Below are 18,403 nucleotides of genomic sequence, written 5' to 3' on the forward strand. Positions count from 1 at the left end.
TCCACACACATACTCTCTTCATGCAGACAGTGTCTCACAGGCATGATTTATGCATCCCAGACTCCTGCCAGAGCTGGGCTATACATTGTAAAGATGCTCTGTGTCCAAAAATACTGAAAACCAATGCATAAAGCTACAGAATACTGTATACTCTCTCACACACACAAACAAGCACACATGCACGTATACATACACACACACACACACACACACCAGAAAAGTAAAATTGTTTTTATGTACCAAAACTTTTATATGAGAAGATACACTGTAATGCAATAACATATGTATTGGATTTATGATACTGTCTTCAAGGCGATTTATACTGGTAAATTTCCTTGCTTCCGTAGAGCAGAGAGAGTTGGGGTGCGACATCATACCTTTCCCTGCAGCCCGAATTCAGGATCCACAAGCAGCGGCAACAAACTCAACGCGGCTAACAATTCAAGGAAGTAGAGCCAGGGTGCTTGACAATTTGAGTGGCCTGTAGTAGCGAATGCCCTGGCACACAGAGGGCTATGGGCAAAAGCATCAGTTCATTCGGATGTTTCATTACTCATGAACCTAAGTGTGTGTGTGTGTGAACAATAGAATACCAAAAATAATGAATTGGACCCACAAACGGTAGGCCTATAGTATAATTTGACACCATAATTAATTGACACCACCCAGAAATGGTTTCCGTTCTGACTGCCGAAGATTATGCAACACACACAATAAACAATTATTTAATAACGTATAACATTTTAAAAATACAATGGAACACAATCAACCCACATATTTAGAACACTGGGCTATTGATTCTGCTTACATATCAGCTTCATATCTGCTTTTATTCGTAGTGTAGCAATCTAGTTAACAACTGTCGTCAAATGTGCATTATCTCGCTAGTTGGAAAACTTATTAAACCACATGAGTGACGTAGGCTAATGCCTTTAAACTAGGCCGCTGCATTACGCGCATATCTTAAAAGTTATGTTTGTACAAACAGACCTGCTGATCGTTTGGGTACAGCCACTGGATGAGCTGTTAAGCTCTCCAATTTTGGCACTATACGCTGCAACCGCTGTGCCAATGCAGCAGCAACAAATCGGATTCTTTCGACCTCGGACCAGAAACTCTCGCGTTGTTGGGCGTTTTTTCCGCCACCTCCTCCACCCCATGTCCCCTCCCTTTCCGTCTGAATATCTCTTTCTCTGAGCGCATGAGACTCGAAAGGTTCTCTTCTAGAAACCTGAGCACAGAAGTCACCCAAACGAGAGGCGATACCTCCCCCCTCGGAACATGGCTACGATCGTAACCTCCACCAGATTCACAGATGAATATCAGCTGTACGAAGAGCTCGGAAAGTAAGCCAAAATAACGTGGCATTCCTGTGTTAAGCTCACCTGATCTGTATGTCGTTGTGCTTATCTTTCTGAATATTGACAGGACAGAAAGAATGGGTTTTGCATGCCAGAACCAAGGCAACACAAGCGACGGACTGATTGAATCCAGTTGTGCATCATATATTAGCATAAATGGCTAGCTAGCAAGCAAGGCACTTGCTAGATATGTTTTGCATTTTATGATAGTTAACGACATACATAGTGTATACTTGTTTAATGTGCTTATCTTGCTATGGATGTTGATTGTAGCTGGCTGGCTATCTTTCCTTGCTCAGCTAGGTAGCTACCAGACGCCTGTAAGGAATACCTTTGCAACATTTGTAACATTCGTTTATCATTTGTCTTTTATTGAAAGAGCCGTTAGCCGAGCTTTACGTTTGCATTTTTGCGTAGCACTGTGACGTTATTTTGCTTAGGGCCACGCAGTGTGTCTGCAGATTTCTGTACTGATAACGTTAACGTTACGGGTAGTTAGGCTACTATGCTAGTGTCGAACTGTGCTTATGTGCACTGCGTTCAGCGGAAAATGTCATCTAGTCTGCAAGCTATTAAGAGTACCTTAGATGACGTTGCATGCTGTTTGTAAAATCTTTCATAATCGCATTTCTAGTTGCATTAGGGTATGCGCTGGATAGTCAAATGTAGTCGCTGATTTTCTCAGCTAGACTAGCTAAGCTGATTCAAATTCGAATGCTTGATTTTAATGTCAGAACTCACCTAGAATAGATCATTTTAGTATAATTTCATCTAGTCAGTTAGCTATCTGACGTTACCTTCAGAATTACAGCGCTACCGGTTCTCAGTCTTCTTGTTCTTAATGGTCGAGTTATTCTGTGCCTGTCATCCTCTTTTTTGACTTGCTGGCCTTCTACAGCGCAAGCCCCATCCCCTTCTCGTAGCTATGATTATACAAGACTATTACTCTCTGACTGCCCGCTACAATTGTAACCAATTTTAAAGTATGTGGCTCATAAAAGCAAAATTATGCTCTTTGTGTTGTAATGTAGACGTATGCATATTTGCTTCTTGCGTTAAGATTTTAATGTGGGCCTGTTTCAGCAACGATGTGCAATTCCTGTGTGTACTGTATGTGCGTATGACAGCTGAGACATAAAATTATATTTATTTCAATCAGGCCAAAGACCATCGTTAATTGTTAAAATGTCGTCTTGTCTTTTTTCTTTTACAAATACAGGGGTGCCTTTTCAGTGGTCAGGAGATGCGTAAAAAAATCAACTGGCCAGGAATATGCTGCTAAAATTATTAACACAAAAAAACTTTCTGCAAGAGGTAAGGCAATTTTTTTTTCTAGCAATATAAATGGACGAAAGTCGAGTGCATTATCAACAGCATCGTGTCGTGCTTTTTAGAATATTAGAGAATTTAATTATAGAAAATGTTGATGTTGCAGCAATTTTGTGTCCTGTAGGGAACGGAGATGGACAAGAAATTCGGGAAGAAACCAATGCTTTCGTTTGTTAGAAAGTAAACTATGTGGTTGTGTGTCTCCTGCACACGATGCATGTTCGAATGGATGGCCTTGGTGGTGATTGTGGGTTAGTGTTACGCGAGCTTGTCCTAAAAAGCTTAGAGGATATGCTCGCGTGGCTTCCAAGCCACCGGCATCTCCAAACAGCTGCAGTTAGCACTTCTTCCAGGGACCGTCGGCTACTTCTTAGCTTTCGATCTTAACGTTAAACATGCAGTTATGTTATTCTGCTGATGGACGAAGCCCTTATTTTCTCTTCTGTTCTGTCAGCATGCTGTATTGGAAAAATGTAGCAGTCCATTCTATTTTGTCTGCCATGAAAGACGGAACCCTTTTGTATTCATAATGAAGACATAGCCTACAATTTATAGTTTGCATGGCAACGGAAGGCTTTTCAGTGTAATCCTGTGATGGATACAGCATGAAGATGTCTGCTAGTCCTTTTATCCCCAATCTGCTACCAGCTGGAATATTTATTTTTAAAAGAGGGGGTCGTAATATCTGTCACCTATATCTATAATATTTACTCTCAGGCTGTCTTTCTGTTTTTTATTTATTTATTTATTTATTTATTTATTTATTTATTTATTTATTTATTTATTATTTATTTATTTATTGTTATTATTATTCTTTTTATCGCATTAGACCCTTATGGATTTCTTTATTTTATTTACATGCGAAACATACTTTGCCTGAACCTTTTTGAAAAACGGCTAATTGGAGCTACTGTATGCCTATAAAATATCCCTTCGCGACATTTTTTTTCTCCCAGGCATGACTGTAATGATGGCCTTAAACTGCAACAAACTCAGTGTCTTGTTGACGTCTCCTCTAGGGTTACTAAAGATTATGCGCAACACCGAGCCTGAGGCCTACAGTACATTTCATTTTTTAAGTCTTGGAGTTCTGGCAGTTAAACGCCAGACAAGTGGTGGCTGTGGGTTTATTGCAGCTTGTCCAGCCCACTCTCTTGGCAGTTTTGACTTCTGTTGAACGTGGATAAGGCGGTATTGGGTTATGTTTGAGCAGAAGATTTTTCAGATGAACTATGCGGCAGAAGCTGAACTTCTTTGGCATAATCAGCTCTTTGATTTTTCCTTTGCCAGAGTTTGGTGAGAGAGTGTTGCAAAATTGAAGTACAATGAAAAATAATTCTGTTTATTATTGTTCAATACAGAAGGATTTGTTTCGTGTGGCATAGCCCCTATGTTAAAGGTTTCTGTTGCAGCCTCTTATGAAAGTCTGCTGCCATGGTGTCTATTTTGAAGGATCCTTTATCCCAAGGTTAATTTCCTCTGCCCATTGCCTTTGTGTTTTGAAACTAGCTTAAGGTGTGAGTGTAGTGTGAGAAATCAGGCTGTTATAAACACACAGGTGCATTCTGTTTTAAAAAGGTGGAGACTGCCCTACGACCTGTTGAAAGCGAAGATTCGTTATTCATTTGGGGCATTTTGTTGCCTCTTCGAGTTTGCCCGTACAGGTTATTGAGAGGGAGAAATCTTGTATGAAGTTATATATTTGTTTGTTGATTCATTAAAAAATACATTTGTCCTGGGAGTCGATACCATCTGCATGTGGGCCCACCCAATGCTATTTAAACATATTATCCACCCAGCTGCTCTGGAGTAGCCCTGATGTATGCCTGCTGTCCCAGTTGGCATCGCCAGTTGCGCCAACGAGTGAAAGCATTTCCTCCTGGGCGCTGCTGCAGAGCGCAGCGTCTAAGCGCCGCGGCTCTCGCCGTGGTGGCTCGCAGGATGCAGTTTCCCTGGCAACAGCAACGGCGTCAAAGCGAGGCATCGCAGCATCCACTGTCAGGGTGGTGTTCGACCTCCCTGTGTGTCACAGTGATTTCCCGGGGAGGCGTCAACCGCTCGAACCACCGAATGCTTCAAGCCGAGTCTGTCCTTCACCAGTTTTACGGAAGGGAGTGCGTATGGGTCTCGTGAATGGAATCCTCAAGACCGGTTCGTGCGTGCTGTTTCCAGAATACAGGAGATCTACTGAGTGATTTGTTTTTCCTGTGAAATCGCTATTTCACGCAGGCTTGTGGGGTCAACCAGGTCTAGTTTTAAGAAATAGTTGTCGTCAACTCTAGGAATCAGTCCAGGGTGGTTGAGTGAACATAGGCAGTATGGAACTAAGCCCTGAAATTTACTGCAAATTGGGTAAATCTGTATATCAGATTTTCTTTCTAAATTCAGCACAATAGTATTGCCCACCAAACTAGTTCAAGCCGACTAAAAAGATCTTGAAGTCTTATCCTTGGTTTCTATAAGGGGTTTTAAGGGAGTTCTGCATTTTGTTTTCAGTCGTCTTGTCATCCTCTTGAGCAATCATATATCCTTTATACTGTATATGTAATCTGATGAAAAACACGTTTTCATCATACAAGAATGCCACATTACTCACATGTACGAAGCATTGTATATAAGCACTGTCATTAATTCAAACTGGCAAAATCTAGGCCTACCTTTAAAAGTATTGATAATAAAATTATGCTAAATTACAACAGTATTGGCTATTTTACCTCACACAAATTAAACAAGCTGTATTCCACTGAAATGCTACCCAATGTTTCCTAAATTGTTTCAAGTAACATGTCCATTTTGTGTCTGTATCCAATGTTTTTATTGGCTGATGTACCTAAATGTCCAATGGGGAGATGTATTCTTTGTGGGCCCGGATAATTTCTGATGATGTAATCAGGCAGGAAGAAGGAAAAGAAGGAAAATTGTGAAATCCCCTAAGTTTGAGGCTTTATTGTGTGGATGTTTGAAGTTGTTTGTGAATTCTGTTTGTTAAAATCAGGTCAGAAGGTACAGAAATTGATGTTTTTAAGGGCTGAGAGGTCATCGTGGTGATTTCTGTATGGAATCCTGAAAAGTGCCAAACTCTTGGTGCTGTGTAGGTGTGGGTCATGCCATATCTGCCATCGCAGTTTTTGCTTTGATGGATTGGCAACCTGTCCAGGTTGTATTCCTGCCTCTCACCTAGTGAATCCTGGGATAGACTCTTGCCCTCCTGAGACCTTGACCAGGAATAAGTGGGTTAGGCAATGGATGGATGGAAGGATGTAATTTATGTATATTATATATCTGTGTTTATGCAATTAGTCTGAACTACAGTGACCTAATAAAGTTAATTTACAAGTAGATGGACATATGATCTCATACAATGTAAGTTATATGTAATATATGCATGTAATGTTTTCTTTACGTTTATTAATAATAATATAGCCTATTTAAAAATGTAAGGACATCATATGCATTGTTTAGCCTATATTGAATGCGATCCGAGAATTCAACATATCTTCCATTCTCTTGACTTATTGTGTTATGAGTACATTATCCATCAAAATATCAAGCGATTGGGTTGTTATATTGATGAGAGATGTAATCATGAAAAGGAGTGAACCATACTGTATTAGTGTTTTGTACCCGTTGTTTTGTAATGACATTACTTGTGAAAGACCTACCTGCATCCCTGCCTGAGAAACTGGCCTGTTGTCCTATTTTTTTTCAGCATTGCAACGCATTTCATACTTTTTCGACCAATTAAAGAGTTGCATAAATATTTCTTTTTTTAAAAAAGGAGAGCAGGACAGTCTGCCCTCCTTTTGTATTTTTCGCCTTATTCAAGCGGATAGAAAGCAGCGAGGGTGACAGACAGATAGAGGAGGGACTGTGCCTGAGAAAGTGCCATGGAGGCGTTGGAACCCCCACCTACGTTGGGGGGGGAGTCGAGTATGACAGAGAGTCTGCTGCACTACGGACTGCGCCACACGTCTTGTCTTGCATAAATATTTCTGTGCTGCTGTGAGAGATTTCGATTTATCGGGGCGGAGTGAAGCCAGTGTTGACCAAGAAGGTCTAATCACAGTCTGCGTCTGTTTTTGTAACGGTTGCTCAGAATGAATGTCTGTCTGTACTTGTAACTAGGGGTGCAAAAAAAATCCTGGGTGCCGAAAAATTGTACGGAAAAAAAACGTTTGTCTGTGCTCGTGATGGGTGTCTGTCTGTGCTCATAATGGATGTGTGTCTGAGCTTGTAATAGATGCATGTCTGTGCTTTCAATGGATGTGTGTCTGTGCTTGTAGTGGATGCCTGTCTGTGCTCATAATGAATGTGTGTCTGAGCTTGTAATGGATGAATGTCTGTGCTTGCAATGGATGTGAGTCTGTGCTTGTAGTTGATGCCTGTCTGTGCTTGCAGTGGATGTGTGTCTGTGCTCATAATGGATGTGTGTCTGAGCTTGTAATGGATGCATGTCTGTGCTTGCAGTGGATGTGTCTGTGCTTGTAGTGGATGTGTCTGTGCTTGTAATGGATGTGTGTCTGTGCTTGTAGTGGATGCCTGTCTGTGCTTGTAATGGATGTGTGTCTGTGCTTGTAGTGGATGCCTGTCTGTGCTTGTAATGGATGTGTGTCTGTGCTTGTAGTGGATGCGTGTCTGTGCTTGTAGTGGATGTGTGTCTGTGCTTGTAGTGGATGTGTGTCTGTGCTTGTAGTGGATGTGTGTCTGTGCTTGTAGTGGATGCCTGTCTGTGCTTGTAATGGATGTGTGTCTGTGCTTGTAGTGGATGCGTGTCTGTGCTTGTAATGGATGTGTGTCTGTGCTTGTAATGGATGTGTGTCTGTGCTTGTAATGGATGTGTGTCTGTGCTTGTAGTGGATGTGTGTCTGTGCTTGTAGTGGATGCCTGTCTGTGCTTGTAATGGATGTGTGTCTGTGCTTGTAGTGGATGCGTGTCTGTGCTTGTAATGGATGCGTGTCTGTGCTTGTAGTGGATGCGTGTCTGTGCTTGTAATGGATGCGTGTCTGTGCTTGTAGTGGATGTGTGCCTGTGCTTGTAATGGATGTGTGTCTGTGCTTGTCACAAGCTGAATTTCCTTGTGTACATGAGTCAGTGGGGATTAGGCTGTGGCTCCTGGTCTTTGCTGACAATGGATGTTGTTGATTGGGGGTGACTATTGTGTGCTTCGCCAGGACTTCCTGTCTTTCACATGTCTGTGTTTCTCAGGTGAATTTAGCATGGCATTTATTATGAGATTTGTCAGGTTCATCATTATGGTTTGTTTTATCTATGTGTGAAATCTAAGGTGAGCCACAGCATGACTGTGGGCAGTGGTGAGCAAATCCAGTTTCCTCAATTAGAACTTCCAAAACTTTCAAGCCTAATTTGTTTTGCGTAACAAACCTAAAAAACTGAAAAAAAAAAGAAAAAAAAAAAAAAAACACCATTGATTTTTAAGCTAAGAATTTGTTGCAAAGGATGTTTTGCAGATGAAACAAACAAAAAATCCGAAAGGGGTTTGTTGTGGCTTTTTTGGAGCCTTTTCATGAAGCTCCCCGTTGTAACCAGGCAACCGGTAGCTCAAACCGTTTCTTACCGGCTCGTACCAGATGAAAACGCAGTGGTTATGTCTGTCTGAAGTTCGATGATAGAGGGCCCATTTTTCTCAATCTCCCTACAGTTAAGGTAATGCTTTGAAAACGGCAACTGGTTGCAGGGACTGCAGAGCGCTAACGCATGCGAAAACGTGCGAGCGGATTCCGCGACAGGGCGTGTGTTGGAGAGCGGAAATGTGGTTCAGCTTTTTTGGCACGAAGAGGGAAAGAATGAGATGAGGATTGTGATATCAAAAATGCGACAGGCCTGTCAAAATGTCACCCTGGTGGGTTTGCAGCTGTGGTCTCTGGGATTGTGATGCGAGAGATGACTGGCAGCGAGGAGCACTGGGCTAATGTGCTATTTGTACGGTACCCGTAAAACTCTGTTAGACTGGGCCGAACCAGGAACCCACCGGGATTGGGTGAGGGCCAGGTAACCCCCCCCCTCTTTTGAGGATTCCTTCCACCCCCGTGTGCCCTGGGGCAGCCGGGGCGATACTGCTGTCCGGCAGTCAGTCCGGCCACGTCGGCCGTTGGTGCCTCTCTTGCGCGCGCTGGCCGCGTGGGTTTGCCTGCACGCCCTCTCGTCAGCTATGCGCGCTGCTCGTGTGCATTGTACTTGTGGTTATCTGTGTGCATGGCTCATTCAGAGGGTGTGAAACTGCTTTCTCCTCAGTCTTTATGCTGCCGGCCACGGCAGCCAAAGCTAATAACCGTCTCTTATTCTCTTTCCTCGTGCTCGTTTCCCTCCTTGTGTCACTCTCTTGCTCTTTTCTGCTTTCTCTCTCTCTGGCAACTTCTCTGCTTTCTTCCTTTGCTGTTCTTTCCCTGTTCTCTCTCCGTTCAATGCCTTCCTTCCCCCCCGTCTCTCTCTTCCCATCACTCCTTTCCTTGCCCTCTCTCTCTCTCTCTCTCTCCTCTGCCTTCCTTGACTATCTCTCCCTCTCTTCCCCTCTCTTTCTCTCTCGTTAAGTCTGGAGGGATTTCTCGGTGTCTGCAGTAATCCACTTATCCGAATGTACGTTGTCATGGACTCAGATCCTTAGAGACTCTTATGGATGTTGCTCCAAATATCTTTTTTTCTTTTCTTTTTTTCCCCCCCTTTTTTTTGCGTTCGTTGGTAACCAGGCCGTGGGGCGTCGTTCGGTTGGAAACGTCCCCCGTTCAGAACACACCCCCCGCTCGTTCAGAAGTGACACGCTAGGTCATTCGAATGACCCCAATCGGTGATTTCTGTCTGGGATTAGAGCTAATCAGTGCGCGTAATTCCCCCCTACGTGTACCGGCGAAAGCACAGAGCCGCGCGCGGTGCAGGTGACGCTGCGCCAGTTAGCTCACGGGGTCTCAGGTCTGCCAGCGCGCCAGGGGAGGGCCGTGGCGTTTCCCTGCTCTTCGTGCCCCCGCCACGAATTTAGCCACGTGCGCGGGGGCTGGGTCCTACAGACAACGCCGGGCCGCCCCGGCGTCCCCGGTACCCCCCCGGGGGAAACGGGAGCGGCCCGAGCCTCGAGTTTTCACCTCCTGTAGGAGGGGGGCGGGGCAGGGCGGGAGCGTTGAGGCGGGCACCGCGCCCACTTGGCCTTGGCCTGCTGTGATTCGCCGGCCTGCCAGAGATCGTGAATGACCCAACCTGGCGCAGGCTCGTGTTCATCTGACTGCAGACTCGGGGAGGGGGAGGGGGAGGGGGGGAAGGTGTTCCTGGCTCAAAATCAGGCGGAGGTGTTATCTCAACCAAAACCGTGCAGGGGATAAACCCCAGCCACAATTCCTAGGGGGGGATACATTGTCTACAACTCGTTCGATTCAGACATCAGATGTTTTAAGGAACCCATTTCACCTCACACTGTGTTAGTGTCTTTTGCCTTTTCCGGAGGGCCAAGATTTGTGATCCCTAATACGTAGACTACGGCTGAAATGCAGGGGTAAAACCCCAGCCGCTATTCCTAGGGTGGAGGCATTGTCTAAAACGTATTCGATTCAGACAGTAGATGTTTTAAGGAACCCATTTCACCTGACTTTCGCTGTGTTAGTGTCTTGTGCCTTTTCCGGAGGGCAGTATTTGCGATTCCTAACACAAAGCCCCAGCCGCAATTCCTGGGCCGAATACATTATCTGAAATGCATCTCATTTATAATGTAGATATTCTGAGGAATCCATTTCACTCCGCTTTCACGGAGTTAGGATTCTGGCTTTTGCAGGAGGAAAAATTCAGAATGTGACATTTTTAAATAGTTTCATGTTATAAAATGTCATTTTTAATGTTTAATGTCATTTTTGCAGCATGTGGATGTGACACTCCGCTCTCTTACGGAATCCAGTCTGCAGCAGACTGTGTACTCTAGCCTAATTGTGTGCATGCAGTTGGCTGTAGCCGCACTCTGGGAGGGAGGGTTTCTGTGAGCAGGGTATTCCTCTTGTGTACTGCTGACTGGAGGGTGAAAACTACTAGGCTGTTTCCTAGCCTTCCCTCTGCCTTTTACCTCTTCACTTTTTTTGTGTTATGGGCAAAAGCATCAGTTCACTGGATAGTTTCATTACTCATGAACCTGAAGGAGTGTGTGTGTGTGTGTGTGTGTGTGTGTGTGCATGCGTGCGTGCGTGCGGGCGTGTACGTGTGTGTATGTGCATGCGGGCGGGCGTGTGTGTGTCTGTTTGGGGAGTTAAGATGACAGGGGGTAATAAATTGGTCTCCGTTCCCCTTCCTCTGCAGTACTGACCATTCCACAGCGCACACACTTGCTCAGTAATTAAAAGGTCTCTGGAGTTTCTGCTGAGCCAAGCTGAAGGCGGTCGGTGGAGATGTAAATGTGCTCAGATGGAGGGCGATAGAAACCGGCGCTGCAAATGGACGCGCCGTACTGTAGATGTTGCGGTAAAACGGGCGCCTGTCTGACCAAGTGCTGCGCCGCGGTTCTGTTCTCTTTCCGCCGTCGGCCGTCCCTCTTGGTGCTGTGGGATCCGTTGAAACGCCGGACGGTTCGGTCTGAAACCTGCAGTTTCTTCGTTTTTCCAAGGAGTTTGGCTATAAATTGTGCTCTCTGGTGCGATTTTGCACTTGATTTTCATCACTGGCACCTCTGATATCCCTTTTGCAGTCGCGGCTAGTTTAACAGTATTTATTTTCTTATGCACAGAATGCACATTCAGGCTGATTTCAATTTTTGTATAAAAAAGGAGTTAATTGTGATGCTCCAACAGCCACCCACCAACGGCCGTCAAGGAAAGACACGGAAACTGAAACATACAAGGTCTTAGCTCAGTCAGTCTTAAAAAAAGAAAATGGATATCGCAGAATGAAGAATTCTGTCATGATCTATAACTAAGCATGAGTTGCTCAGTTAGGTAGTTACAGTAGTGTTTGCATAGTAGCATCATGAAGAGTTAATAGTCTGTCCAGTCACACTGGTGAGTGCTTATCTTGGAAACAGCCAATTAAAGGGAATGTTCACTTTCCGGGGGTTTTTGATGTTATTTCAGCTTTAGCGTATGCTTTTGATTGGCCAAGCCAGTTCTTTGTCTATACATAACTTTCTGTAGACTTACAGTGGCTAGCATATGGGATTTTGGGGGTCTGTGGTCAAAAGCAGGAAAATTTGGCCAAAATACAGTCAAAAGCAGCTTGCACAACGACTTTGTTTCCAATGGCGATGACCCCACCTGAGATTTGAAGTTGCGGACTTTTGAGTAAGAGACCCCCCACTCTCGTCGCCTGATTCTAACGCACAGACGTGGACACACACCCACACACACGTGCTGTGACATAATGAGGCCAAGAGATCCTGGTTTTCCAGGTTAATGATGGGGAAGGAGTTTAAGACAGAGACTGGCAATCCAGCATGAAAAATGAGGGAAGAAAGAGAAACCGTTACTCTGTCTGTCCTTTTGTGTCTCATGTCCATCCATCCATCATCTCTGCCCTCCTTTCCCCCATCATCTCCTCTCCCTTTTATTCTCTGCTCTTCCATCTGTCTTTTTCTTTCTCTTTTGCCTTCATTTGTCATGCTGGCACAACCCGGTCTCTCTGTCTTTGCTTTTTTTTCAGGTACTTACGCAGATATTGAAAATATCCTTCATTGCACACTAAAACTGTCTGGGCCAATCAAAACTTGCGCTAAAACTGAAATGGTATCAAAAAGCCAGGAAGTGAACCATTCCTTTAACCTGAATCACTGCAGTAAATATCCTGCTGTATTAATGAATACGATGACAAATAATATAAGCTGCATAAGTACTTCTGAGTAGGGTGTCTATGTGTGAGTGAATAATGTTGGCTAATGTTAGAACTGGTCTCTGAGTATACCCATGTCTCAGTCCTCTGATTTGCCTTTATTGCATCACACCACAATGGCCTTTTAAGCAGCCCTAAAATATGACCGTCGGCCAAATATGTAAGTCATAATCACAGGTTAGCCACTGCCGAGAGCGAGCAAGGGAGGAAGCGTGAAGCCATTAATTTTATATGCCTCACATAACCTCAAAATATTACTGTATTGTACGTAGCCTTTGAACTAACAGTCTTCTCGTCATAAACGATTTGATCTCATTGTGTGTTAAAGATAAAGAATCGCGCTTCTAGTCAAATCTAGAACTCTCGTCGGCACTGTGTGGGCTGCGGTATTGGATTAGCGGTTGGAGAAATGTTTTTACAGCCATGTAACAGCCTGTGGACTCAAATCCCAGGAGGCATATGTATCCTTGGGTTATATAACTTGCGTTATAATCTGTTGTTTATAATCTGTTTATGGGCCTGCACAATATGACAGTGACCTGTTGCTGTTGAGTACCAATTCCCCATTCGCTGTACATTAAGGGAGAATAGCCCACTCTGATTAGTGACGCTCCAAGTCTCATTGTCCCACATGCTGCCTGGCTCTAATAGGCTCAGCTGAAATTAGCCTAACCGTATTAGGCTTGTTTCTTGTCGGCCCGCCTCTGTTGGGCCTGCCTCCTGTGGCTCCACCACTAGCGCGCTCCCCTCAGTTGGGCTCAGTTCTCAGGGTCTCCTCTCGAATTTGGCCTGCCTCCGCTGTCCACGGCTTCCACGGACCCCGGGCCCTAATGGGCCCAACTCCGTGTGGGGCTGCAGCTGAAACCCACCAGGGAGCCACAGAGCTGCGGTACCTGTCTGGCTGTAACAGCCCCGTCCCAGGCAGAGCCAGACATGAAACAGAGTAGTTCTGTTTATGGAATTCGCCCCGACACCATCCGTCACGGCATGGCTCGGGGTGTAAATTCAGCACTTGGGCGAAAGCTCGGATTTATTAAAGCGCCAACATCTAAATAAATTACCGCTCTTCTGACTGGCTGGCATTGCTCACCCAGAGCCCTGGCACGCACAATGAGAAGCGATATTTTTCCTGTCAGATGGTTTCATTCCGTTGCCTATCCATCCTCGTGTCTTTATATGCGCAGAACGGCCTGTATAAACCTCCGTTCGAACCGCAGGGTTGATGGCGTTACAAGGACACTCGCAGAAATTCAATCTTTGCAATCAAGTTGGTTCATTATGCCCCTTTCCCAGTGTAGAGCTGGAATCTGGCTGACTCCTTGTATCACTTTCCCAGTGTAGAGCTGGACCAACCTGGCTCCTTGTATCCCTTTCCCACCATAGAGCAGGAACCAGACTGGCTCCCTTGTATTGTTTTCCCACTGTAGAGCTGGAACCTGGCTGACTCTTTATATTCCTTTCCCATTGTAGAGCTGGAACAAGGCTGACTCCTTATATCCCTTTCCTATTGTAGAGCTGGAATCTGGCTGACTCCTTGTATCACTTTCCCATTGTAGAGCTTGAACCAGACTGGCTCCTTATCTCCCTTTCCCACTGTAGAGCTTGAACCAGACTGGCTCCTTCTCCCTTTCCCATTGTAGAGCTTGAACCAGGCTGACTCCTTATATCCCTTTCCCATTGTAGAGCTTGAACCAGACTGGCTCCTTGTATCCCTTTCCCATTGTAGAGATGGAACCAGCCTGGTTATCCTATATCCCTTTCCCACTGTAGAGCTGGAGCCTGGCTGGCTCATTATGCCACTCTTCCAGTGTATCGCTTGAACCTTAATTTGCTAAAAGTCTTGAGCCGCGCACCTTGATGGTGGCACTTAATTTGTTGTAGCTGCCCATGTCAAACTCCAGTGATGTTCGCTTATGTTGCTTTGTAAGTCACTTTGGCTATAAGTGTCTGCCTAATTAGTAAAATGCAACTATTGTAAATTTAGCCATTCTGTCTCATTATGCCCCTTTTCAACAGTAGCACTGGATCAACATCCAGGTAGAACTTCCAGGAGCTAGAATGGAACCCCAGCTCATGAGAGAATTGTACTGAGCTTAATTTCAGAACAAGATGAGGCTCATAAGACCTGCTTTTAATGTTTACTTTGAGACTGCATTTTATCTACATAAACACGCGCACACACACGCACCTTTCCAGAACTCTCTTCACACCTTGCGAATAAACACGGACCTAACCTTTTGTTTTATTCCTCTTGTTTGTTGTTGCCCTTCGCTGACAACAGAGCCGGGACGCTTTTCCTTAGAGGGTGTTTGGCTGGTCGCGGAAGATAAACAGAGACGCTCGAGCGCATTCATAAATCGCCCAAGGCCCTAGTAACACTCGGTAAACACTCTCCCCGTCTCCCCGAAGCAGCGCCGCATTTCTGAAATGGCACTGACCAGAGACGCCAGCTGCACTGGCAAGAGAGAGAGAGAGAGAGAGAGGGAGAGAGATGGAGGGAGGGAGGGGGGTGAGGGTGTGAGAGCGTGAGTGTGCGAGCGTGAATGCGAACGAGAGCGAGCGTTTTTGAGAGAGAGAGAGAGAGAGAGAGAGAGAGAGAGTGAATCTGGTGAGCGCGTCGGTGCGTCAGGTGTCTGGGAAAGATCTTCATTCCAGGCGAAAGCGGGTGCTAATGACTGTTTCGGTGGAAATAAGGATTGATTTTTGTTTGTTTGGTGCGGATGGTTTTGTAGGGGGAAGCAGCTGCTCTGGAGAACGTGTGTGTGTGTGTGAGTGTGTGTTTTTCTCTCTCTCTCTTTCTCTCCCCACACACACACACACACACACACACACACACCTGACAGGGGCAGCCCGTGTTTGCAGGAGAAGCCAAGGACACACGGGTCCTGCGGCCAGTTAAGTGCTCAGCTCAGATTTTGCCAGTGCATAGTCTAGAAGGTATGTGGGTGTGTGTGTTTTGTTTGTGTGTGTGTGTGTATGTGTGTGTTGTAATGCACCTGTGTGCCTTGTTCCATCACATAGTCAGTACTTTCTCACAAAGGTGCCAGCAAGTCCACCTGTTAAGCTGTACATTACGTTTCTCCCTCAGACTCCTCTGTGCACGAGCCAAACTTGCAATCTACGGTGTAATTAAAAAAAAAGAAGAAAAAAAAAAGGATGACATCATGTGCTTCGTGCTTGTTTGCACTCTCTCGAAACGATATCAGAGGTTGCGACTGCGAGCGCCAATGAATATGATGGAGCGTTTCAAAGTAGAGAGAAAGGGGGGAGGGGGGGAGACCATTTTTAAAAAGACAGACGTACGGACACAAAGGGAACGTGGGTGGAGCTGCTCGCAGCTGGTGCTGAATACAGGCTGTAAACTTCATAGGCCTCTTTCTGAAAACCACCGTGCAGAGATACTCCAGGTTTAACAGGGCATCGTTCAGTTAATTATTATTTCTGACAAATAAAGTCGGGATTGTTAAGAAGCAAAGCATCCCCTCATTTCACCATGTCTGTAAAAAGAAAACCTTGGGGTCGAAGCGTTCGATTATGAGGGGCCAAACTCCTTTTTTATTAAATGGAGAAGGGATTTTAACCGGCAGGTGTCTGAATCCAGTTCCTGGAGGGTCGCGGAGGTCTGTTGGCTTTCGGCGTGTAGCGCCAGTGATTCGTTCATTCACACCCGCACACCTTGTTCCCAAAGCTTTCATTGGCCGCTGATTGAAAGGAAAACAAAGTTGTCTGCAGTCCCTGTGGCCCTCCCGGGCTTTCGCTTGAGCTCTAAGCATCGACTGACCGGAAGAGCGCTGAGGTGTAATGACTTCATGGCAGTTGCGAGTTTTTCAGATTTCAGAACCGGTATCTCAGCCCCGACTCCTCCAGCTCTGCCGCAGCCCGCCCGCTACACGTGGAATGCGCTCCGCTTACTTCCTGTTTTGGTTTTTGCGGTTCCTGACGCGGTTTGTTTTTGAGGAGTTCCAATGAAACGGTTTGTGGCAGGGACCGGTTTTCGATCGTGAAATATTTACGGCTCGATGTCGTGTCACGGCGAATCATCATCCGCCATAACAATTTAACATTTTTTCTTCACAAAAGCAGAGGTGAGTCATTGAGCATTGTTGCACAGCTGCGTTGACATTCACAGGAAGTTATTATTAAAATCATTGTACGGAGAGTGAGTAATGCAACCTGTCTGTTGACATTGGATGTTCAGGAAGGGGTCAGCTGCTGCATTGCATGATGGGAACGGGTCTTTGGTGTATCTTTTTGGAGGGCTTTTACATCCTGGGCCGTGCCGGGATAACAGCCCCTGTGTGCCAGAAGGGTTTGGCTCGCCTCCGATGCTCAGGAATGACGGGACCGTACCGGCTGTGCTGTTGCATGCTGGGAACGGCTCTGTGTTCAATTTGATTTGGTCTTCATAGCCCGTATAGTTTCTGGGCGAAACTGTGTGTGACTAATTTGACTGCGCGAGGGTCGGGATTAGGCTACATGATGCGAGCGCGTACTCACGCATGCGCGCGCACGTTTATTTGTGTAGCTTGTCCTGTCTCTTTCGTTGTCAGGCCTGTGCAAATAATTTCCCATTTGTAAGAAAGGAAATGTGGTTTCTCGACCTTTGACCTGGTGAAGCTGGGTGGAAAGGGCGAAGTCCCAGCCCTGTGGAATTGGTTGAGGGTAGATTTGGGCGGGAACTGGACTGAACGTCTTCCAGAGGCGCTCGGGCTGTCTGCCCACAGCCAGATCCCGCAGCAGCGTTAAGGTAGGGGCTGAAAAGATCTCCTGTGCTCAAAAAATCCCCTCCCCTCAGCCCCAGGGGATTGTGGGGGATAAACACGCTGCTCCCCGCGGCTGCAGCCCGCGATGAATCACCGTCCTCATCATCATCGCAACTATTTATTGCTTCCCGCAGGCCGGCTCGTGACAGCTTCGGTTTTACGTGGCTCGCCGTCACCCCTAATCTGTTCTCACAAGCATGACTTTTTTTTTTTTTCTTTTCACTAGTGGAAAAAGTGAGATAAACCGACTACTACTGTCAAAGGGTGGAGTTTTCCCACCCCCGGGCCTGCATAAAGCCAGCATTCAAACCTAAGACCTTAAGTCCGGAGTCTGGGGAAGAGGTTTCAACAGGCCGTAAGAAATCCGGCGTGAAGCGCGAGCCTGCGAACCGCCTTACGCTGAAGGGGCCGCGAGCGACGGCTGAGCTGTGGGGGGGGATAGCCGCGCGTAGCCTGGCACGGCTGCCCGTAGCGACGCGTAGCCGCCGCGCCGACCTGTTGGACGAGGCGGCTCTGCCTAGGCCCCGCGGATCCCTCCCCGCTGCGCTCCTCAAAGCCTGCCAGCCCCGGGAGTCGTCCATTTTGCCCGCCTTATTGCGCTTAAAGCGGCGCGCGTATTTTATTACGCTATTATTCCGGACAACTGCGAAGCTTTTTCTTTTTTTTTTTTTTTGTTTTTTTACTGCGGAGACCGCCCAGCGGAGCCAAGCGGTTGCTACGTGCGAATTGCGGGAGGCCGATCGACTGGAGGGGGGACCCGGTCGAGCGAAGGGGCGGGGAACACCCTGCCACGGACGCCCCCCCCCCCTTCTTGGGAAACGCCCCAGACCCCCAACCCCCCCCCTTGCCCTGGTCTCCCAGATTTGCCACCAGCAATGCCAGGATTCGATTTAGACCGTGTGGGCCACATCAGTGTGCTTCAGCGCTGGGTGGTCATTCTTCTTCCTTTCGAACCTGCGCAGCAGCAGCAGCAGACGCTACGCAGGAACGCGAGCCTGCGCCGCGCGGATAAGTACGCGCGAGAGTCTTCGCCTCGCAGAACGAGCGGCGTCGGCGTCCGCCTCCGCGTTGGGCCCCCCTCTCCCCGCCACTCAGCCAGACCCCCTTCCCCACTCTCTCTCTCTCAGCCACTCCGGAATGTTCTCT

At 46.5% G+C, this 18,403-nt stretch overlaps 1 protein-coding gene across 13 annotated transcripts in view; it reads left to right on the forward strand.

Moving 5' to 3' along the window:
- The first annotated feature begins 1,165 nt into the window (after positions 1-1,165).
- The window catches only part of LOC118220819 (calcium/calmodulin-dependent protein kinase type II subunit gamma-like), an 88,431-nt gene continuing 71,193 nt past the window's right edge, over positions 1,166-18,403 (forward strand). For 5 of the 13 annotated variants that reach the window (XM_035405118.1, XM_035405119.1, XM_035405123.1 and 2 more), the window contains exons 1-2: positions 1,168-1,346; positions 2,581-2,675. In XM_035405118.1, the coding sequence (XP_035261009.1) occupies positions 1,282-1,346; positions 2,581-2,675 (160 nt within the window). In that variant the 5' untranslated portion in view covers positions 1,168-1,281. Of the gene's footprint in view, positions 1,347-2,580; positions 2,676-18,403 lie in introns of all 13 variants that reach the window. The other 8 variants (XM_035405124.1, XM_035405125.1, XM_035405128.1 and 5 more) reach the window with 4 other exon arrangements.

This window comes from Anguilla anguilla, chromosome 2 (assembly GCF_013347855.1).
Source record: "Anguilla anguilla isolate fAngAng1 chromosome 2, fAngAng1.pri, whole genome shotgun sequence".
Taxonomy (NCBI): domain Eukaryota; kingdom Metazoa; phylum Chordata; class Actinopteri; order Anguilliformes; family Anguillidae; genus Anguilla; species Anguilla anguilla.